The sequence below is a fragment of the Engystomops pustulosus genome, chromosome 8 (assembly GCF_040894005.1).
Source record: "Engystomops pustulosus chromosome 8, aEngPut4.maternal, whole genome shotgun sequence".
Lineage (NCBI taxonomy): Eukaryota > Metazoa > Chordata > Amphibia > Anura > Leptodactylidae > Engystomops > Engystomops pustulosus.
The window spans coordinates 79658247-79683199 of NC_092418.1; the positions used below are offsets into that span (position 1 = coordinate 79658247).

The window sequence follows — 24953 nt, forward strand, 5'->3', positions numbered from 1 at the left end:
ATATATATTTTTGCTGCATAAATCACTCTCATCTATAGAAAATATTGGAAATTCAACCTCTTGGTTGAATGCCTGGGTGAAAATGCTTATCATCTATCTCCTGTCTATATATCTATCATTTATCTGTCTAGTTATTAGAGATGAGCGAACATACTCGTCCGAGCTTGATGCTAGATCGAGCATTAGTGTACTCGTAACTGCTCGTTGCTCGGACGAGTATTTCGCCCGCTCGAGAAAATGGCAGCTCCCGCCGTTTTGCTTTTTGGCGTCCAGAAACAGAGCCAATCACAAGCCAGGAGACTCTGCACTCCACCCAGCATGACGTGGTACCCTTACACGTAGATAGCAGTGGTTGGCTGGCCAGATCAGGTGACCCTGGGATAGACTAGCCGCTGCCCGCGCTGCTCGGATCATTCTCTGTCTGGATGCCGCTAGGGAGAGAGCTGCTGCTGGTCAGGGAAAGCGTTAGGGTGTTCTATTAGCTTACTGTTAGGCAGGAGTGATTCTAAAAGAACCCAACAGCCCTTCTTAGGGCTACAATAACGTTATAATATTTTTTTTTTTTTATTTGCAGCTAGTACCATATTGTGAGGAATTAGCAGGGGGACTTGCTACCGTTGTGTTTAGCTCTTAGTGACACACATATCCACCTCAAACACCAAAGTGGGAAAATTTATTAGGGGTTTGAGTAGAATTAGGCACAGTCTGCCAGTTTCTTTTTATTTTACGTTTATTGTTTTAATAACTCAGTGTCATCTCATCTTGCATAGTAGTGTGCTGTAATACTTGGCTAGAAAATAGCCATAGGAGAATACAAACGGCTTAATTACGCCTACAGTAGCGTTATATATATTTGTTTTCTGGTTGATCTGCTGGTGGCTGTAGTTGTTGCAGTGCATCTACTAGTAAATTGTGAGCAATTTGGAGTCAGACTTGCGACCACTGTGTTTTAGTGACGCACATATCCATCGCAAAGACCGAAGTGGGAAAATTTATTAGGGCCCGGGGTTGGATTTCAATTAGGCACAGTCTGCCATTTCCTTTTTTATTTTACGTTTATTTTTTTCATAACTCAGCGTCATCTCATCTGGCATAGTAGTGTGCTGTAATACTTGGCTAAAAAATAGCCATAGGAGAATACAAACGGCTTAATTACGCCTACAGTAGCGTTATATATATTTGATTTCTGGTTGATCTGCTGGTGGCTGTAGTTGTTGCAGTGCATCTACTAGTAAATTGTGAGCAATTTGGAGTCAGACTTGCGACCACTGTGTTTTAGTGACGCACATATCCATCGCAAAGACCGAAGTGGGAAAATTTATTAGGGCCCGGGGTTGTATTTCAATTAGGCACAGTCTGCCATTTCCTTTTTTATTTTACGTTTATTTTTTTCATAACTCAGCGTCATCTCATCTGGCATAGTAGTGTGCTGTAATACTTGGCTAGAAAATAGCCATAGGAGAATACAAACGGCTTAATTACGCCTACAGTAGCGTTATATATATTTGATTTCTGGTTGATCTGCTGGTGGCTGTAGTTGTTGCAGTGCATCTACTAGTAAATTGTGAGCAATTTGGAGTCAGACTTGCGACCACTGTGTTTTAGTGACGCACATATCCATCGCAAAGACCGAAGTGGGAAAATTTATTAGGGCCCGGGGTTGTATTTCAATTAGGCACAGTCTGCCATTTCCTTTTTTATTTTACGTTTATTTTTTTCATAACTCAGCGTCATCTCATCTGGCATAGTAGTGTGCTGTAATACTTGGCTAGAAAATAGCCATAGGAGAATACAAACGGCTTAATTACGCCTATAGTAGCGTTATATATATTTGATTTCTGGTTGATCTGCTGGTGGCTGTAGTTGTTGCAGTGCATCTACTAGCAAATTGTGAGCAATTTGGAGTCAGACTTGCGACCACTGTGTTTTGCGCTTAGTGACGCACATATCCATCGCAAAGACCGAAGTGGGAAAATTTATTAGGGGCCGGGGTTGTATTTCAATTAGGCACAGTCTGCCATTTCCTTTTTTATTTTACGTTTATTTTTTTCATAACTCAGCGTCATCTCATCTGGCATAGCAGTGTGCTTTCATACTTGGCTATAAAATAGCCATAGCAATAGGATAGCATCGTTTGGTTTTAAAAACTAAAAAACACAAAAAAAAACAAAAAAAAAAAAAAAAAGTTAAAAAAAAAATTCAAGTTATAACTCTCATTTTCAAAATGTTTAACCCGAGGGCTAGGGGTAGAGGACGAGGGCGGGGACGTGGGCGTCCAACTACTGCAGGGGTCAGAGGCCGTGGTCCTGGGCGGGGTGAGACACCACCTGCTTATGAGGGAGCAGGGGAACGCCGCAGAGCTACACTCCCTAGGTTCATGTCTGAAGTTACTGGGAATCGTGGTAGAGCACTGTTGAGGCCAGAACAGTGCGAACAGGTGATGTCGTGGATTGCCGACAATGCTTCGAGCAATTTGTCCACCAGTCAGTCTTCCACGCAGTCCACCCATGTCACCGAAATCGGCACTCCTCCAGCTCCTGCACCTCAGCCTCCTCCCCCCCAGTCTGCCCCCTCCCAGCAAAATTTGCCATTTGAACCGGCATACTCTGAGGAACTGTTTTCTGGACCATTCCCACAGTCACAAACCACTTGTCCGGTTGCTGATGAGCAATTTTCCGATGCCCAGGTTTTCCACCAGTCGCAGTCTGTGGGTGATGATGACCTTGTTGACGTACTGGAAGAAGTGTGTAAAGAGGTGTCCGACGATGAGGAGACACGGTTGTCAGACAGTGGGGAAGTTGTTGTCAGGGCAGGAAGTCCGAGGGGGGAGCAGACTGAGGAATCGGAGGATGATGAGGTGACAGACCCAAGCTGGGTTGAGAGGCCGGGTGAACACAGTGCTTCTGAGACGGAGGAGAGTCCTCGACCAGAACAGGTTGGAAGAGGCAGTGGTGGGGCCAGACGGAGAGGCAGGGCCAGAGCTGGTGCATCAGCGCCAAATGTGTCAACTAGTGAAGCTCCCGTGGCAAGGGCTCCTGCGGCGAGGGCTAGATTTTCAGAAGTCTGGAGGTTCTTTAAGGAAACACCGGATGACCGACGGACTGTGGTGTGCCACATTTGCCAAACCAGGATCAGCAGGGGTTCCACCACTACTAGCTTAACTACCACCAGTATGCGCAGGCATATGAATGCTAAACACCCCACTCAGTGGCAACAAGCGCGTTCACCTCCGGCCGTGCACACCACTACTCCTTCCCCTGTGTCAGCTGATAGTCAGCCCCCTGCCCAGGACCCTGCCACAAAAACCCCATCGTCGCCTCCACGATCCTCCACAGCATCCACCAGCGTTCAGCTCTCCATACCCCAGACGCTGGAGCGGAAACGCAAATATAGTGCAACCCACCCGCACGCCCAAGCCCTTAATGTGCACATCTCCAGATTGCTAAGCCTGGAGATGCTGCCCTATAGGCTAGTAGAGACCGAGGCCTTTCGCAGCCTCATGGCGGCGTCCGCCCCTCGGTATTCGGTCCCCAGCCGCCACTACTTTTCCCGATGTGCCGTCCCAGCCCTGCACCAGCACGTGTCAGACAACATAATCCGTGCCCTGACCAACGCCGTTTCTGACAAGGTCCACCTGACCACGGACACGTGGACGAGTGCTGCCGGGCAGGGCCACTATATATCGCTGACGGCACATTGGGTTAACTTGGTGGAGGCTGGGACCGAGTGTGACCCTGCGGCTGGTCATATACTGCCGACGCCGAGGATTGCGGGGCCTACCTCGGTCCAGGTGTTTGAGGCCTACTATGCCTCCTCCTCCTCCCACCCCTCCTCCACCTCCTCCTCCGAACGACCATCCGTGGGCATGGCGCCATCAGTCGGTAGCTCTAGGCACAGCAGCAGTGCCGTCGCTAAGCGACAGCAGGCGGTGCTCAAACTGCTGAGCCTAGGCGATAAAAGGCACACCGCCCAAGAACTATTACAGGGCATCACGGCGCAGACTGATCTGTGGCTGGCACCGCTGAACCTGAAGCCAGGCATGGTTGTGTGTGACAACAGCCGTAACCTGGTGGCGGCTCTGCAACTCGGCAGACTGACACATGTGCCATGCCTGGCCCATGTGTTAAATCTGATAGTTCAGCGTTTCCTCAAGACATACCCCAATCTGTCTGATTTGCTCACGAAGGTGCGCCGCATCTGTGCGCATTTCAGGAAGTCCAGCACAGATGCTGCCACTCTCAGGGCAGCGCAGCGCCGCCTCCAACTGCCCGCTCACCGACTGTTGTGCGACGTGCCCACGAGGTGGAATTCAACACTGACCATGTTATCCAGAGTTTACCAGCAGCGCAGAGCGATTGTAGACTGCCAGATGTCAACTTCCACCAGAACTGGTAGTCAGGTCAGTCAGCTTCCTCAAGTCTACAATGAGGAGTGGACGTGGATGTCTGATATCTGTCAGGTGCTGAGTAACTTTGAGGAGTCAACACAGATGGTCAGTGGCGATGCCGCCATCATCAGCCTCACCATCCCGCTGCTTGGCCTGTTGAAAAACTCTCTGGTCAGCATGAAGTCGGAAGCTTTGCGCTCCTCACAAGAGACGGGGGAAGAAGATTCCCTTGTTGATAGCCAAAGCACCCTTAGGTCTGTTTCTCAGCGCATATCGGAGGAGGTGGAGGTGGAGGAGGATGAGGAGGAAGAGGAGGAGAATGTTGGCGAGACACAAGAGGGGACCATTGTTGAGTCCTTCACTGTTGAGCGTGTATGGGCAGAAGAAGAGGAATTGGAGGAGTTGGAGGAGGAGGAAATGGACAGTCAGGCCAGTGAGGGGAGCGAATTCTTACGCGTTGGTACTCTGGCGCATATGGCAGATTTCATGCTAGGCTGCCTATCCCGTGACCCTCGCGTTCAAAGAATTTATTCCAGCACCGATTACTGGGTGTTCACTCTCCTGGACCCACGGTACAAGCAAAATCTTTCCACTCTCATCCCTGGAGAGGAAAGGAGTGTGAGAATGCATGAATACCAGCAGGCCCTGGTGCACAAGCTGAAACAGTATTTCCCTTCTGACAGCGCTAGCGGCAGAGTGCGTAGTTCTGCGGGACAAGTAGCGAGGGAGAGTAGGCGAGCAGGCAGCTTGTCCAGCACTGGCAAGGGTACGCTTTACAAGGCTTTTGCCAGCTTTATGTCACCCCAGCAAGACACTGTCACCTGTCCCCAGTCTCGGCAGAGTAGGGCTGATCTTTACAGAAAGATGGTGAGGGAGTACGTAGCTGACCATACCATCGTCCTAAATGATCACACAGCTCCCTACAACTACTGGGTTTCAAAGCTGGACATGTGGCACGAACTGGCGCTGTACGCCTTGGAGGTTCTTGCCTGCCCTGCCGCTAGCGTCTTGTCCGAGCGGGTTTTCAGTGCAGCTGGTGGCATCATCACCGATAAGCGTACACGCCTGTCGACTGACAGCGCTGACAGGCTGATGCTTATCAAGATGAATAAAGCATGGATTTCTCCTAATTTCCAATCTCCAGCAGGTGAAGGAAGCTCAACCTGAATAATTTTTCCACTCCTCCTCCTCCTCATTTTCCTCCTTCTCCTGCTCTTTGTACAGTAAAGCAGAGGAAACTGGCTATTTTTTGACAGGGCCCACTGGCTCTACCTATAGTACTTTATGCATTTAATTTTTCTGGAGGGCCACCGACCCGGTCCTCTGTTTTAAACAATTTTTGGGAGTGCCACATACAGGCACTCAATCTATTAAATTTTTCTGGAGCTCCACCTACCTGCTCCTCTGGTTTGAAAACTTTTTTGGACTGCCACATACAGGCACTCAATCTATTCAATTTTTCTGGAGGGCCACCTACCTGCTCCTCTGGTTTAAAAACTTTTTTGGACTGCCACATACAGGCACTCAATCTATTCCATTTTTCTGGAGGGCCACCTACCTGCTCCTCTGGTTTAAAAACTTTTTTGGACTGCCACATACAGGCACTCAATCTATTCCATTTTTCTGGAGGGCCACCTTCCTGCTCCTCTGGTTTAAAAACTTTTTTGGACTGCCACATACAGGCACTCAATCTATTCAATTTTTCTGGAGGGCCACCTACCTGCTCCTCTGGTTTAAAAACTTTTTTGGACTGCCACATACAGGCACTCAATCTATTCCATTTTTCTGGAGGGCCACCTACCTGCTCCTCTGGTTTAAAAACTTTTTTGGACTGCCCCTTACAGGCACTCAATCTATTCCATTTTTCTGGAGGGCCACCTACCTGCTCCTCTGGTTTAAAAACTTTTTTGGACTGCCACATAGAGGCACTCAATCTATTCCATTTTTCTGGAGGGCCACCTACCTGCTCCTCTGGTTTGAAAATTTTTTTGGACTGCCACATACAGGCACTATCCAAATTGAATTGTCTCCATAGCAGCCTCCACACGTTGTCTCCATTGCTACCTCCAAAAGTCGTCCATATAGCTGCCTCCATACATCGTCCCTCAAACGAGGTTTGTCAGGCCGAAATTTGGGTTGTTTTCATGGATTCCACATCAAAGTTGTTAACTTTGTCGCCACCCTGCTGTGTTATCCACAAAATACACTGGCAAACTTTTACCATTTACGGATATTATTTCAGCGCTTCTTGCGCATCTGTTTACATTCCCCTCACCCGCCATATCCCAAACTTATAAGAACGCTACTACACTTGATCTTATACAAAAGGTTCTTAGAAGTGCTGTTTGGGGAGTAGCCTAGAGACAGGGGCTTGGATTGGCGAAAGCTCGCCTGGCAGCGGAGCGGCAGCTCCATGCCAAGAACCAACTAACATAGTTTTTACTGCAGCACCTTTAATCTACTACTAGTTCACTGCCTCCATACATGCCCGCCTTATCAAACGTGCTGTGTCAGGCAGAATTTTGGGTTGTTTTCATGGCTTCCACAACAAACTTGTTAACTTTGTCGCCACCCTGCTGTGTAATCTACAAAATATACTGGCAAACTCTTACCATTTACGGATATTATTTCAGCGCTTCTTGCGCATCTGTTTACATTCCCCTCACCCGCCATATCCTAAACTTATAAGAACGCTACTACACTTGATCTTATACAAAAGGTTCTTAGAAGTGCTGTTTGGGGAGTAGCCTAGAGACAGGGGCTTGGATTGGCGAAAGCTCGCCTGGCAGCGGAGCGCCAGCTCCATGCCAAGAACCAACTAACATAGTTTTTACTGCAGCACCTTTAATCTACTACTAGTTCACTGCCTCCATACATGCCCGCCTTATCAAACGTGCTGTGTCAGGCAGAATTTTGGGTTGTTTTCATGGCTTCCACAACAAACTTGTTAACTTTGTCGCCACCCTGCTGTGTAATCCACAAAATATACTGGCAAACTTTTACCATTTACGGATATTATTTCAGCGCTTCTTGCACATCTGTTTACATCCCCCTCACCCGCCATATCCCAAACTTATAAGAACGCTACTAAACTTAACTTGGTGCAGGCTGGGACCGAGTCTGACCCTGGGGCTGGTCATATACTGCCGACGCAGAGGATTGCGGGGCCTACCTCGGTCCAGGTCTCAAAGGCCTACTATACCTCCAAATCCTCCCACCCCTCCTCCACCTCCTCCTCCTCCGAATTACCATCCGTGGGCATGGCGCCATCAGTCGATAGCTCTAGGCACAGCAGCAGTGCCGTCGCTAAGCGACAGCAGGCGGTGCTCAAACTGCTGAGCCTAGGTGATAAAAGGCACACCGCCCAAGAGCTATTGCAGGGCATTCCACATCAAACTTGTTAACTTTGTCGCCACCCTGCTGTGTAAGCCACAAAATATACTGGAAAACTTTTTTCATTTACGGATATTATTTCAGCGCTTCTTGCGCAGATGTTTACATTCCCCTCACCCGCCATATCCTAAACTTATAAGAACGCTACTACACTTGATCTTATCCGAAAGGTTCTTAGAAGTGCTGTTTGGGGAGTAGCCTAGAGACAGGGGCTTGGATTGGCGAAAGCTCGCCTGGCAGCGGAGCGCCAGCTCCATGCCAAGAAACAACTAACATAGTTTTAACTGCAGCACCTTTAATCTACTACTAGTTCACTGCCTCCATACATCGTCCCCTTATCAAACGAGCTGTGTCAGGCAGAATTTTGGATTGTTTTCATGGCTTCCATGTTAACTTTGTCGCCACCCTGCTGTGTAATCCACAAAATATACTGGCAAACTTTTATCATGTACCGATATTATTTGAGCGCTTCTTGCTCACCTCCTTTGGTTCCTCTCTGCTACCCATTGGTTTGAAGCCTGAGTCCATTTAGGGTATGTCGCCATGCCACTCTCTAGCCTTCCGCTGCTGCCGCTGCCTCTGCAAGCCGTCCCCTATAGTGTCAGGGTCAATTATTGGATGTTTTAGATGCTATCTAGCTTCATTCTGTCACTCTGTCATGGCCATGCTGTTGCCCATAATTTTGGCATAATGGTGCATTTAAGCAGCCTCAGAGGCATCCATGCATGCTGCCCCTGCTGTTTCCTGTCCATTTCCGTGGTGTTTCCATCCTTTTCTGAGGTTCCCAGGTGTTTGGCCAAGCTTCCCTGTGCAGAGCCTTGGTCCCCTTGAAAAATGCTCGAGTCTCCCATTGACTTCAATGGGGCTCGTTACTCGAAACGAGCACTCGAGCATCGGGAAAAGTTCGTCTCGAATAACGAGTACCCGAGCATTTTAGTGCTCGCTCATCTCTACTAGTTATCTTACTCGTACATTTATCTATCTAGCTTTTTGTTTATTTATATATAAATCTATTTATCGATCTATGATATCTATCTCATATGTAGCTATCTATCTTTACATATCTATCTTCTATCATCTTGCTATCTATATATAATCTGCTTTATATTTCTGCATCTATAAATCTATATAATCTTTCATATTTATCTTCTTTCATCAATCTACCATCAATCATCTGTCTATAAAATTCCCCTACAGCCCCATATTACATATTTGGGCTTATTTACTAATGGTCCTGCAGCCGCATTTCTGTCGGGTTTTCCAACATTTTCTGGGATTACGCCGCTGGTACAGGTATTTAGCAGGGGATTGTGTTGCAAACAATCGGATTTCGGCGCAATTGTGCCAGCTTTCATGCATCAAATCCGACAGATTCGAACAGACCGCTGGATTTAACTTAAAAATTGTGTCGCAAGACATACACTTACATACCTGTCACCACATTTTGCACAAATGCAGGTAGGGACAGGTTCCCATAAAAAACTAGTAACTAACTGACACCTTTCTTTTAGCTAAAAATTGTTCCCCTGAAATCCCCATGTATACAACTTTATAGTTTTACCTGGTATCTAAGCCTGGCTACAGCAAGTAGGAGGCCACGCCCACCTCGGATCCAGCAGCTCCTCCCCATCCTATCTCTGTATGCAGCTGAAATGTCATGTGACCAGGGTGACATCATTGCAGGTCCTTCAGCTTTTTAGTATGAGAAAACTGTACACCAAGCATATATCTCATGAAATCACAGCATATCGTATCACATGAAATCACAGAAGTTCACAGCACATGAAGTTCACAGCATGAACTTTGATGATGTTATCTTGGTCACATGACATTAGGCCATGACCCCGACTCACTCCAAAGCTGCATAGTTACCAGGCAAGATTATAACTCTGATTTTAAAGGGATCTGAGGGAAACGATTTATAGCTAAAAGCAGGGTGTCAGATAGTTACTAGGGCTCTATGGGAACCTGCCACTAGCTGTATTTGTGAAAAATGTGGTGACAGGCATAAAGTATAAATTTAAGCATACATTATAAATTAAGGACTTTCTAATAAAACTCAATTGTAGAATAAAAATTCAATGTATGACACATAAAAGTCACCAAACCAAAGTATAAAGGATATATATATATATATATATATATATATATATATGTATATATATATATGTATATATATATATATATACTCACCCGCCACTGTATTAGGTACACCATGCTAATAACGGGTTGGACCCCCTTTTGCCTTCAGAACTGCCTCAATTCTTCATGGCATAGATTCAAGAAGGTGCTGGAAGCATTCCTCAGAGATTTTGGTCCATATTGACATGATGGCATCACACAGTTGCCGCAGATTTGTCGGCTGCACATCCATGATGCGAATCTCCCGTTCCACCACATCCCAAAGATGCTCTATTGGATTGAGATCTGTTGACTGTGGAGGCCATTTGAGTACAGTGAACTCATTGTCATGTTCAAGAAACCAGTCTGAGATGATTTGGCGCATTATCCTGCTGAAAGTAGCCATCAGATGTTGGGTACATTGTGGTCATAAAGGGATGGACATGGTCAGCAACAATACTCAGGTAGGCTGTGGCGTTGCAACGATGCTCAATTGGTACCGAGGGGCCCAAAGAGTGCCAAGAAAATATTCCCCACACCATGACACTACCACCACCAGCCTGAACCGTTGATACAAGGCAGGATGGATCCATGCTTTCATGTTGTTGATGCCAAATTCTGACCCTACCACCAGAATGTCGCAGCAGAAATCGAGCCTCATCAGACCAGGCAACGTTTTTCCAATCTTCTACTGTCCAATTTCGATGAGATTGTGCAAATTGTAGCCTCAGTTTCCTGTTCTTAGCTGAAAGGAGTGGCACCTGGTGTGGTCCTCTGCTGCTGTAGCCCATCTGCCTCAAAGTTCGACGTACTGTGCGTTCAGAGATGCTCTTCTGCCTACCTTGGTTGTAACGGGTGGCGATTTGAGTCACTGTTCCCTTTCTATCAGCTCAAACCAGTCTGCCCATTCTCCTCTGACCTCTGGCATCAACAAGGCATTTCCGCCCACAGAACTGCCGCTCACTGGATGTTTTTTCTTTTTCGGACCATTCTCTGTGAACCCTAGAGATGGTTGTACGTGAAAATCTCAGTAGATCAGCAGTTTCTGAAATACTCAGACCAGCCGTTCTGGCACCAACAACTATGCCACGTTGAAAGGCACTCAAATCACCTTTCTTCCCCATACTGATGCTCGGTTTGAACTGCAGGAGATTGTCTTGACCATGTCTACATGCCTAAATGCACTGAGTTGCCGCCATGTGATTGGCTGATTAGAAATTAAGTGTTAACGAGCAGTTGGACAGGTGTTCCTAATAAAGTGGCCGGTGAGTGTATATATATATTTGTGTGTGTAAGATCATAAGATCATATAAGCCAACATTATACAACTACTGTGACCTTGCGAAATGTAGTCCTGCCACATGTGGCTTGTTGTTATTAAGTTTTTTGTAATCTGTGTTGTAAATAAAGTCTGCTACATTATAAGCAAACCTCACTAGTGCGGAATACTCTTTGTTTGCTGAATACTTAGGTTGATCCCTCAAATTTTGGTTTTGTGCACTTGTGGTGAGCTGACTCACATGTCTTTTTGTTTAATATAACCTTGTTATGCAGTTGTTATGATACAGGCATGGCATTCTCTTTAGGCCACGGTCACATGTTCCGCTCACATTGCGTTCATAATGCGATGCTAGCACAAAGGGGGCTGGCCTCCGCCCAAACCCATATGAGTTTCCAGGGAAACACATATGATCAGTAATCTTGCTCCGGGGTCTTGTATTGTTTAATTGCAGGACAACGGGGCCTGGTTATCAATCGCCCCGAGGTCCACCCCCTGTGCGCTAGCGTCGGGTTATGATTGCAACGTGAGTAAAACGTGTGGCCACAGCCTTAGTTTTTTCAAAAACTTAACTTGAATAGGTTATGGAAGGGGGGGGTGATAACAGTGGTTGAAATTGTAATTTTGGTTACCAGCTACTATTCTAATATAATTTCTATTTATTTAACAGTTATTTAAAACCGGAAACAAACAAAGCCATTATGGCGGTCCAACTATTCTCGAGGATGCCATTTTCTTTAGCATATCAAAGGAATATGTTTCCAGTCTCCAATGAAATCTTCAATATGGTTTTAACATATGTGAAAAAAAAAGCAAGTGAAATAATATTGTTTGCGTCTGAGTTTGGCTATTTCAGTCCTTTTTATGCATGAAGCTAAACATGACAAGCCTTCAACTAGCTCCATAGACAAAAAAATGAAACTGTTACGCCACTTGGTAGACAGTGATGCCAAAATTATCGATTCTTTTCCCCACTTTCGGTTTTATTTTGCAAATTTAGTAAAACATCTCATCCCACAAAAAAAATTCCATCATATGGCCCCTCCAAAGGAAAAACTAAAATTTGATAGCCTACAAAATTAGCAAAAAATAAGAAAACTGAAATCCACTCAACTCTTAAGGACAAAACTAGAAGCTGCTTACTTTCTGCACCTTACTGTGCATCAATGCAACAACTAACATTTGCGGTGTCTCTGTACTTGGGAGAAATTACGTAACAAATTTTAAGATGATTTTTGTCTTTTTATCTTTTGGAAATGTGTAAATTTTAGAGATAAGTGGATGTATTACAGACAAAATTAGACCATTCTTAATTTCAACTCTATTTTGTATTAATTAGCAGTGCTCAAAGGGTTAAAAATCTTCCTAAAAGCAGTTTCTAGTAGTTTAAGGGGATACATTTGAAAACAAGGGAGGGTTCATAGGGGGATTCTAATAATTTATGATTGAAACTTATTTTAAAAAAATGAAAACCACTTTTCGATTTGTAAGCTGTCTACCATGATATACGGATAAAAGGACTTTTAAAATATCATGAAAACATAAAGTTGTAAATGGTAAACATAAAGTTGTAAAATGTTAGTAAGTAACTAATTTTGGTGATAAAGCTATCAGTCACGAAAGATAATTTCAAATTTTGAAAATGACAAATTTCTCAAAATAAATTGGCAAAACGAAAAAAATCAAGAAAAATCTACCACTAATACATGACGTGTCACAAAAGAACAATCTCAAAATCATTTCGGTGAGTTGAAGTGTCCAAAAGTTATCATTTAAAGCAACACACGCCAGATTACAAAAAAAGAGACCGAGCCTTAACATACAAACTTGCTGCGTCCTGAAGGCTGCTGCTACAGACTAACAACATGATGGAAACTATGAGAGAGGGGTCTCAGTAAACCATAATATATACGCGTTGAGAAATGGGCTTTAAACTATATAGTAGTGGGAAAACATGTCAGCTCTGAATGTACCCTGAGGCTAAGTCACATATTTCTAAACCAAAAATAAATTTTCCTTTAAGTAAGTGTGGATTAGCATGCCTTATTATGATTTCCCTTAAATGTGTTATTCTAACAATTGATTAAAGGGACACTCTTACAATACCTTACCCCATTAAACTTTTAGCTCCTGTCTGTTTTAAAATACCCTCTTAAGCAGAGAAGATTCATATTTTGAGATAGAGTTTAGAGTCGGCAGGGAAGTCACTTCATAGTGAGAAAAAAAAAATTCTGTTTGAAACTTATTTTGACCTTAAAGAAATACAAATGTCAGTGTTTGAAAAATAAATAGATATTTAATAAGTCCAGTAAAATAAACAGGGTGCACATAGTTCTGGATTCAGGCTAAGGGTACACAGGTCTCTGGCTGGGGTTATGCAGAGCTTAATACAGGGCACAGTTCACGCTGGATTCAGAGTTACCGACTATTGGAGAAAAAAGGGTCCAAAACTGGCAGATACAGGGTTCTAACACCAGTAGTTACATAGTTCCAACACTGGCAGCTACAATGTTCCAACGCTGAACTCATCAAAAGAATAGAGTGTCCAGAGTATATAGTAAATATTTCCTAAACCTTAGCATGCAGTCTACTATGCTGAAGGTGAGGCTCCCCAATGCATGTTTCTTGTGTCCATGTTTCCTCAGGGGCTTACCTGGCGGCTACAGAGTTCCAAAGCTGGCAGCTACAGGGTTTCAACTTTGGCAGCTACAGCTTTCTAATGCTGGCAGCTACAGGGTCCCAGCAATGGTAGGTATAGGGTCTTAACACTGGCAATTTCAGGGTTCCAGCATTGAAAGGTACAGGGTAGCAGCATAGGCAGATGGACACAGTCTGGAACAGGTAACCAACAGGCATACCACAATACTCAGCAGTCTCTTGTCAGAGTCAGGAGACAGGGTGTAAGCATTGGCTGTTGCACAGAGTCATGAACAGGAACTAACAGGTGTACCACAAGTCTCAGGAAATCGAGGACAGACAGAAGTGCTTAGAACAAACAAAATAATCAGCAACCAGTGAACTGTGAAGCAGGTGAACTGTGATCCAGCCCATGGAGGCCGCTTCCAACGGCTGACCGGTGCCCTGCACTAGAGATGAGCGAACATACTCGTCCGAGCTTGATGCTCGATCGAGCATTAGCGTACTCGTAACTGCTCGTTGCTCGGACGAGTATTTCGCCCGCTCGAGAAAATGGCAGCTCCCGCCGTTTTGCTTTTTGGCGGCCAGAAACAGAGCCAATCACAAGCCAGGAGACTCTGCACTCCACCCAGCATGACGTGGTACCCTTACACGTAGATAGCAGTGGTTGGCTGGCCAGATCAGGTGACCCTGGGATAGACTAGCCGCTGCCCGCGCTGCTCGGATCATTCTCTGTCTGGATGCCGCTAGGGAGAGAGCTGCTGCTGGTCAGGGAAAGCGTTAGGGTGTTCTATTAGCTTACTGTTAGGCAGGAGTGATTCTACAACAACCCAACAGCCCTTCTTAGGGCTACAATAAAGTTATACTTTTTTTTTTTATTTGCTTGTGGCTGGGCTTGCTGGCACTAGTAGTGCAGCTAGTACCATATTGTGAGGAATTAGCAGGGGGACTTGCTACCGTTGTGTTTAGCTCTTAGTGACGCACATATCCACCTCAAACACCAAAGTGGGAAAATTTATTAGGGGTTTGATTTCAATTAGGCACAGTCTGCCAGTTTCTTTTTATTTTACGCTTATTTTTTTCATAACTCAGTGTCATCTCATCTTGCATAGTAGTGTGCTTTAATACTTGGCTAGAAAATAGCCATAGGAGAATCCAAACGGCTTACTTACGCCTACAGTAGCGTTATATATATTTGATTTCTGGTTGATCTGCTGGTGGCTGTAGTTGCTGCAGTGCATCTACTAGCAAATTGTGAGCAATTTGGAGTGAGACTTGCGACCACTGTGTTTTGCGCTTAGTGACGCACATATCCATCGCAAAGACCGAAGTGGGAAAATTTATTAGGGCCCGGGGTTGGATTTCAATTAGGCACAGTCTGCCATTTCCTTTTTTATTTTACGTTTATTTTTTTCATAACTCAGCGTCATCTCATCTGGCATAGTAGTGTGCTTTAATACTTGGCTAGAAAATAGCCATAGGAGAATCCAAACGGCTTACTTACGCCTACAGTAGCGTTATATATATTTGATTTCTGGTTGATCTGCTGGTGGCTGTAGTTGCTGCAGTGCATCTACTAGCAAATTGTGAGCAATTTGGAGTGAGACTTGCGACCACTGTGTTTTGCGCTTAATGACGCACATATCCATCGCAAAGACCGAAGTGGGAAAATTTATTAGGGCCCGGGGTTGGATTTCAATTAGGTACAGTCTGCCATTTCCTTTTTTATTTTACGTTTATTTTTTTCATAACTCAGCGTCATCTCATCTGGCATAGTAGTGTGCTTTAATACTTGGCTAGAAAATAGCCATAGGAGAATCCAAACGGCTTACTTACGCCTACAGTAGCGTTATATATATTTGATTTCTGGTTGATCTGCTGGTGGCTGTAGTTGCTGCAGTGCATCTACTAGCAAATTGTGAGCAATTTGGAGTGAGACTTGCGACCACTGTGTTTTGCGCTTAATGACGCACATATCCATCGCAAAGACCGAAGTGGGAAAATTTATTAGGGCCCGGGGTTGGATTTCAATTAGGTACAGTCTGCCATTTCCTTTTTTATTTTACGTTTATTTTTTTCATAACTCAGCGTCATCTCATCTGGCATAGTAGTGTGCTTTAATACTTGGCTAGAAAATAGCCATAGCAATAGGATAGCATCGTTTGGTTTTAAAAACTAAAAAACACACAAAAAAAAAAAACACAAAAAAAAGTTAAAAAAAAAATTAAAGTTATAACTCTCATTTTCAAAATGTTTAACCCGAGGGCTAGGGGTAGAGGACGAGGGCGGGGACGTGGGCGTCCAACTACTGCAGGGGTCAGAGGCCGTGGTCCTGGGCGGGGTGAGACACCACCTGCTTATGAGGGAGCAGGTGAACGCCGCAGAGCTACACTCCCTAGGTTCATGTCTGAAGTTACTGGGACTCGTGGTAGAGCACTGTTGAGGCCAGAACAGTGCGAACAGGTGATGTCGTGGATTGCCGACAATGCTTCGAGCAATTTGTCCACCAGTCAGTCTTCCACGCAGTCCACCCATGTCACCGAAATCGGCACTCCTCCAGCTCCTGCACCTCAGCCTCCTCCCCCCCAGTCTGCCCCCTCCCAGCAAAATTTGCCATTTGAACCGGCATACTCTGAGGAACTGTTTTCTGGACCCTTCCCACAGTCACAAACCACTTGTCCGGTTGCTGATGAGCAATTTTCCGATGCCCAGGTTTTCCACCAGTCGCAGTCTGTGGGTGATGATGACCTTGTTGACGTACTGGAAGAAGTGTGTAAAGAGGTGTCCGACGATGAGGAGACACGGTTGTCAGACAGTGGGGAAGTTGTTGTCAGGGCAGGAAGTCCGAGGGGGGAGCAGACTGAGGGATCGGAGGATAATGAGGTGACAGACCCAAGCTGGGTTGAGAGGCCGCGTGAACACAGTGCTTCTGAGACGGAGGAGAGTCCTCGACCAGAACAGGTTGGAAGAGGCAGTGGTGGGGCCAGACGGAGAGGCAGGGCCAGAGCTGGTGCATCAGCGCCAAATGTGTCAACTAGTGAAGCTCCCGTGGCGAGGGCTCCTTCGGCGAGGGCTAGATTTTCAGAAGTCTGGAGGTTCTTTAAGGAAACACCGGATGACCGACGGACTGTGGTGTGCCACATTTGCCAAACCAGGATCAGCAGGGGTTCCACCACTAATAGCTTAACTACCACCAGTATGCGCAGGCATATGAATGCTAAACACCCCACTCAGTGGCAACAAGCGCGTTCACCTCCGGCCGTGCACACCACTGCTCCTTCCCCTGTGTCAGCTGATAGTCAGCCCCCTGCCCAGGACCCTGGCACAAAAACCCCATCGTCGCCTCCACGATCCTCCACAGCATCCACCAGCGTTCAGCTCTCCATACCCCAGACGCTGGAGCGGAAACGCAAATATAGTGCAACCCACCCGCACGCCCAAGCCCTTAATGTGCACATCTCCAGATTGCTAAGCCTGGAGATGCTGCCCTATAGGCTAGTAGAGACCGAGGCCTTTCGCAGCCTCATGGCGGCGGCCGCCCCTCGGTATTCGGTCCCCAGCCGCCACTACTTTTCCCGATGTGCCGTCCCAGCCCTGCACCAGCACGTGTCAGACAACATAATCCGTGCCCTGACCAACGCCGTTTCTGACAAGGTCCACCTGACCACGGACACGTGGACGAGTGCTGCCGGGCAGGGCCACTATATATCGCTGACGGCACATTGGGTTAACTTGGTGGAGGCTGGGACCGAGTCTGAGCCTGCGGCTGGTCATGTACTGCCGACGCCGAGGATTGCGGGGCCTACCTCGGTCCAGGTGTTTCAGGCCTACTATGCCTCCTCCTCCTCCCACCCCTCCTCCACCTCCTCCTCCGAACGACCATCCGTGGGCATGGCGCCATCAGTCGGTAGCTCTAGGCACAGCAGCAGTGCCGTCGCTAAGCGACAGCAGGCAGTGCTCAAACTGCTGAGCCTAGGCGATAAAAGGCACACCGCCCAAGAACTATTACAGGGCATCACGGCGCAGACTGATCTGTGGCTGGCACCGCTGAACCTGAAGCCAGGCATGGTTGTGTGTGACAACGGCCGTAACCTGGTGGCGGCTCTGCAACTCGGCAGACTGACACATGTGCCATGCCTGGCCCATGTGTTAAATCTGATAGTTCAGCGTTTCCTCAAGACATACCCCAATCTGTCTGATTTGCTCACGAAGGTGCGCCACATCTGTGCGCATTTCAGGAAGTCCAGCACAGATGCTGCCACTCTCAGGGCAGCGCAGCGCCGCCTCCAACTGCCCGCTCACCGACTGTTGTGCGACGTGCCCACGAGGTGGAATTCAACACTGACCATGTTATCCAGAGTTTACCAGCAGCGCCGAGCGATTGTAGACTGCCAGATGTCAACTTCCACCAGAACTGGTAGTCAGGTCAGTCAGCTTCCTCAAGTCTACAATGAGGAGTGGACGTGGATGTCTGATATCTGTCAGGTGCTGAGTAACTTTGAGGAGTCAACACAGATGGTCAGTGGCGATGTCGCCATCATCAGCCTCACCATCCCGCTGCTTGGCCTGTTGAAAAACTCTCTGGTCAGCATAAAGTCGGAAGCTTTGCTCTCCTCACAAGAGACGGGGGAAGAAGATTCCCTTGTTGATAGCCAAAGCACCCTTAGGTCTGTTTCTCAGCGCATATCGGAGGAGGTGGAGGTGGAGGAGGATGAGGAGGAAGAGGAGGAGAATGTTGGCGAGACACAAGAGGGGACCATTGTTGAGTCCTTCACTGTTGAGCGTGTATGGGCAGAAGAAGAGGAGTTGGAGGAGTTGGAGGAGGAGGAAATGGACAGTCAGGCCAGTGAGGGGAGTGAATTCTTACGCGTTGGTACATATGGCAGATTTCATGCTAGGCTGCCTATCCCGTGACCCTCGCGTTCAAAGAATTTATTCCAGCACCGATTACTGGGTGTTCACTCTCCTGGACCCACGGTACAAGCAAAATCTTTCCACTCTCATCCCTGGAGAGGAAAGGAGTGTGAGAATGCATGAATACCAGCAGGCCCTGGTGCACAAGCTGAAACAGTATTTCCCTTCTGACAGCGCTAGCGGCAGAGGGCGTACTTCTGCGGGACAAGTAGCGAGGGAGAGTAGGCGAGCAGGCAGCTTGTCCAGCACTGGCAAGGGTACGCTTTACAAGGCTTTTGCCAGCTTTATGTCACCCCAGCAAGACACTGTCACCTGTCCCCAGTCTCGGCAGAGTAGGGCTGATCTTTACAGAAAGATGGTGAGGGAGTACGTAGCTGACCATACCATCGTCCTAAATGATCACACAGCTCCCTACAACTACTGGGTTTCAAAGCTGGACATGTGGCACGAACTGGCGCTGTACGCCTTGGAGGTTCTTGCCTGCCCTGCCGCTAGCGTCTTGTCCGAGCGGGTTTTCAGTGCAGCTGGTGGCATCATCACCGATAGACAGCGCTGACAGGCTGACGCTTATCAAGATGAATAAAGCCTGGATTTCTCCTAATTTCCAATCTCCACCAGGTGAAGGAAGCTCAACCTGAATAATTTTTCCACTCCTCCTCCTCCTCATTTTCCTCCTTCTCCTCCTCTTTGTACAGTAAAGCAGAGGAAACTGGCTATTTTTTGACAGGGCCCACTGGCTCTAGCTATAGTACTTTATGCATTTAATTTTTATGGAGGGCCACCGACCCGGTCCTCTGTTTTAAACAATTTTTGGGAGTGCCACATACAGGCACTCAATCTATTCAATTTTTCTGGAGGGCCACCTACCTGCTCCTCTGGTTTGAAAACTTTTTTGGACTGCCACATACAGGCACTCAATCTATTCCATTTTTCTGGAGGGCCACCTACCTGCTCCTCTGGTTTGAAAACTTTTTTGGACTGCCACATACAGGCACTCAATCTATTCCATTTTTCTGGAGGGCCACCTACCTGCTCCTCTGGTTGGAAAACTTTTTTGGACTGCCACATACAGGCACTCAATCTATTCCATTTTTCTGGAGGGCCACCTACCTGCTCCTCTGGTTTGAAAACTTTTTTGGACTGCCACATACAGGCACTCAATCTATTCCATTTTTCTGGAGGGCCACCTACCTGCTCCTCTGGTTTGAAAACTTTTTTGGACTGCCACATACAGGCACTCAATCTATTCCATTTTTCTGGAGGGCCACCTACCTGCTCCTCTGGTTTGAAAACTTTTTTGGACTGCCACATACAGGCACTCAATCTATTCCATTTTTCTGGAGGGCCACCTACCTGCTCCTCTGGTTTGAAAACTTTTTTGGACTGCCACATACAGGCACTCAATCTATTCCATTTTTCTGGAGGGCCACCTACCTGCTCCTCTGGTTTGAAAACTTTTTTGGACTGCCACATACAGGCACTCAATCTATTCCATTTTTCTGGAGGGCCACCTACCTGCTCCTCTGGTTTGAAAACTTTTTTGGACTGCCACATACAGGCACTCAATCTATTCCATTTTTCTGGAGGGCCACCTACCTGCTCCTCTGGTTTGAAAACTTTTTTGGACTGCCACATACAGGCACTCAATCTATTCCATTTTTCTGGAGGGCCACCTACCTGCTCCTCTGGTTTGAAAACTTTTTTGGACTGCCACATACAGGCACTATCCAAATTGAATTGTCTCCATAGCAGCCTCCACACGTTGTCTCCATTGCTACCTCCAAAAGTCGTCCATATAGCTGCCTCCATACATCGTCCCTTTATCAAACAAGGTGTGTCAGGCCGAAATTTGGGTTGTTTTCATGGATTCCACATCAAAGTTGTTAACTTTGTCGCCACCCTGCTGTGTTATCCACAAAATACACTGGCAAACTTTTACCATTTACGGATATTATTTCAGCGCTTCTTGCGCATCTGTTTACATTCCCCTCACCCGCCATATCCTAAACTTATAAGAACGCTACTACACTTGATCTTATACAAAAGGTTCTTAGAAGTGCTGTTTGGGGAGTAGCCTAGAGACAGGGGCTTGGATTGGCGAAAGCTCGCCTGGCAGCGGAGCGCCAGCTCCATGCCAAGAACCAACTAACATAGTTTTAACTGCAGCACCTTTAATCTACTACTAGTTCACTGCCTCCATACATGGCCGCCTTATCAAACGTGCTGTGTCAGGCAGAATTTTGGGTTGTTTTCATGGCTTCCACAACAAACTTGTTAACTTTGTCGCCACCCTGCTGTGTAATCCTCAAAATATACTGGCAAACTTTTACCATTTACGGATATTATTTCAGCGCTTCTTGCGCATCTGTTTACATTCCCCTCACCCGCCATATTCCAAACTTATAAGAACGCTACTACACTTAACTTGGTGCAGGCTGGGACCGAGTCTGACCCTGGGGCTGGTCATATACTGCCGACGCAGAGGATTGCGGGGCCTACCTCGGTCCAGGTCTCAAAGGCCTACTATGCCTCCTCCTCCTCCCACCCCTCCTCCACCTCCTCCTCCTCCGAATTACCATCCGTGGGCATGGCGCCATCAGTCGGTAGCTCTAGGCACAGCAGCAGTGCCGTCGCTAAGCGACAGCAGGCGGTGCTCAAACTGCTGAGCCTAGGTGATAAAAGGCACACCGCCCAAGAGCTATTACAGGGCATTCCACATCAAACTTGTTAACTTTGTCGCCACCGTGCTGTGTAAGCCACAAAATATACTGGAAAACTTTTTTCATTTACGGATATTATTTCAGCGCTTCTTGCGCAGATGTTTACATTCCCCTCACCCGCCATATCCCAAACTTATAAGAACGCTACTACACTTGATCTTATACAAAAGGTTCTTAGAAGTGCTGTTTGGGGAGTAGCCTAGAGACAGGGGCTTGGATTGGCGAAAGCTCGCCTGGCAGCGGAGCGCCAGCTCCATGCCAAGATCCAACTAACATAGTTTTAACTGCAGCACCTTTAATCTACTACTAGTTCACTGCCTCCATACATGGTCCCCTTATCAAACGAGCTGTGTCAGGCAGAATTTTGGGTTGTTTTCATGGCTTCCATGTTAACTTTGTCGCCACCCTGCTGTGTAATCCACAAAATATACTGGCAAACTTTTATCATGTACCGATATTATTTGAGCGCTTCTTGCTCACCTCCTTTGGTTCCTCTCTGCCACCCATTGGTTTGAAGCCTGAGTCCATTTAGGGTATGTTGCCATGACACTCTCTAGCCTGCCGCTGCTGCCGCTGCCGCTGCCTCTGCATGCCGTCCCCTATAGTGTCAGGGTCAATTATTTGATGTTTTAGATGCTATCTAGCCTCATTCGGTCACTCTGTCATGGCCATGCTGTTGCCCATAATTTTGGCATAATGGTGCGATTAAGCAGCCTCAGAGGCATCCATGCATGCTGCCCCTGCTGTTTCCTGTCCATTTCCGTGGTGTTTCCATCCTTTTCTGAGGTTCCCAGGTGTTTGGCCAAGCTTCCCTGTGCAGAGCCTTGGTCCCCTTGAAAAATGCTCGAGTCTCCCATTGACTTCAATGGGGCTCGTTACTCGAAACGAGCACTCGAGCATCGGGAAAAGTTCGTCTCGAATAACGAGTACCCGAGCATTTTAGTGCTCGCTCATCTCTACTAGTTATCTTACTCGTACATTTATCTATCTAGCTTTTTGTTTATTTATATATAAATCTATTTATCGATCTATGATATCTATCTCATATGTAGCTATCTATCTTTACATATCTATCTTCTATCATCTTGCTATCTATATATAATCTGCTTTATATTTCTGCATCTATAAATCTATATAATCTTTCATATTTATCTTCTTTCATCAATCTACCATCAATCATCTGTCTATAAAATTCCTATCGGGAAAAGTTCGTCTCGAATAACGAGTACCCGAGCATTTTAGTGCTCGCTCATCTCTACCCTGCACCAATCAAACTACCGCTGATACAGCTCTGAGTCTCATAATCCAACCAGGTTTCAAAGCAAGATTTCCATGTATCCTGCAGGTCTAGTTTAATGAAATAGCGGAACACTGAATCCTGACAAAAAGCTTAAAAAAATCTGTTATTGAATTTTCAATCCTAGTGCATGTCTCAGCTTGCAAAGTGCTGAATATGGATATGTCCAGTCAGTGTATACGCTGGGAGCTTTCCTGGTGTATGTTCTGAAGATATTCATAAAAATGGTGTAAATAGAAAAAAAAATTGAATTAAAATAATTTTAAAATAACATTTTATTAATCCCGTTGGGAAATAATTTTTTGCATCAATTTTGTGCAAGGCATGAACAGCGTTTTCCATAATAAACAACACAAATAACATTACAATTACTACTGGTAATGGGTGTGAGTTAGTCCTTCGCTTTCGCCATTGTATGGTTAAATAGTTTTATTGCCTTTGGGGATGAAGGAATTGTGGAACCTCATTGTATGGTACCACACCTGGCGATAGAGATGACTTATGTTGCTCCGTTGCTGCAGTGGTGTGTTGTGTAGTCGGAAGGTGCTGTTTATCGCAATGGCGTCAAATTTCTTAAGACATTCTGGCTACCCAGACTCTCTCTAGCGGACACAGCGTCTCCCCAATAGTGCTCTGGGCTCTTGGGATAACTTTGTTGAGTTTTTCTCTGCTGTTTAAGCCTCCTACCCAATGGACAACTGCATAGAACAATATGCACCCCATCATAGTTTTGTAAAATATTTTTAATATTAGGGTGGAGATTTGGAATGACCTCAGCTTCCTCAATAAGTGCAACCTGGTCATCGCCTTGTCGAATACCCAGTCGATATTGGTCCTCCATTTAAGCCTGTGATGAATGTACAAACCCAGGTACTTGTAGGTATTGACCTGAACTATTTCTCACCCGTTGATCCTAATTGGTACTCCACCATTTTGTTCCACTTTAGGTTGATGATTTGACCTTAATGATGCTCATACGTATGTTCAAGCAATTCTTTAAAAGTAGTTTCAAGCAAATGTACTTTCAATTTAAAGATATAGAGGCAAATTTACTTACTCGGTCCTGTCACGATCCCCGATCCAGACAGTCCGACGAGGATGAAGTCCGGTGAGATTCATGAAGATCGTGCTCCCGATACCCTGCATGTGTTGCTTCCCCCGCCGAAGTCCGCCGGAGTTCACCTTCTTCTTCCTGGTGCTTGTAAGTGCATGTCTTGCGACACAATTCAAAATGTTAAATCTTGCGCGTTGTCCAAATCAGTCGGGTTGTCCGACGGCCTGCCCCCCCCCCCCCCGATTTCCGTCGTGTGCAAGCTGCCGCCGATGTGCCAAAATTCAATCACGTGTGCCAAAATCTCCTGTTAAATGCGGCGCAAAAAGGAAATCGTCGGGAAACCCAACGAAAATGGGCTCTGTGGACCCTTAGTAAATGAGCCCCAATATCTTATAGCCAATATAATTTTAAAAAAATATGTGTGGAAACAAATGCTTTACCGAATGCTATCTGCTTTTTTCATGTAGACAAATGGGCGGCCTCTTGAGATGGCGTTGGATGTTGGCTGTGGGACTGGACGTTTTACTCTTCCTCTAGCTCCTCACTTCAAGAAGGTCCTAGGAATAGACATCAGTGATTCCCAAATAAATGTGGCTGAACAGTATAATACAGCAAGCAATGTGTCATACATGTGAGTATTTACCAGCTTGAATTTCTGCTTATAATAGTAGGATTAGATGACATTGGTCACACTGGTATTTATATCTCTGTGTATAGGGTGGCTGCGGCTGAGAAGTTACCCATGAAGAATGACTCTGTGGACTTGGTGAATGCCAGTCTGGCTGCTCATTGGTTCACAATAGATAAATTCGCCAGTGAAGCAATGCGTGTCCTGAAGAGAGAAGGATGCTTGGCTCTACATGGTTTTATTCCAGCCAATGAAATTGAATATAAAAATCTGTCACATGACCTAACTGTTGTAATGTTAGAGGTAACTTACTGGTAAAGATGAGTAATAAAGCAAATAATAAATATTTTATGGTGTGTTCTACAATTCTACAATTTAACTCATCGTAGAATAATCAAATTCATCTTTCATGCTGTTATACAAATCTACAATTCAACTCATAATAAATAGGTGTAAATGAATATTCTAGAATTAAGATATTTATAGTATCATAGACAATATACAGTAGATAATATTGAATAAT

General features: G+C 45.9%; 1 protein-coding gene across 2 annotated transcripts in view; it reads left to right on the top strand.

Moving 5' to 3' along the window:
• Window positions 1-24953, top strand: part of LOC140074662 (putative methyltransferase DDB_G0268948) — a 62463-nt gene that overhangs the window by 13724 nt on the left and 23786 nt on the right. Inside the window, exons 2-4 of one of the 2 annotated variants that reach the window (XM_072119721.1) lie at window positions 11851-11992; window positions 24270-24433; window positions 24520-24733. In XM_072119721.1, the coding sequence (XP_071975822.1) occupies window positions 11882-11992; window positions 24270-24433; window positions 24520-24733 (489 nt within the window). In that variant the 5' untranslated portion in view covers window positions 11851-11881. The remainder of the gene's footprint in view (window positions 1-11850; window positions 11993-24269; window positions 24434-24519; window positions 24734-24953) is intronic. The other variant, XM_072119722.1, reaches the window with a different exon arrangement.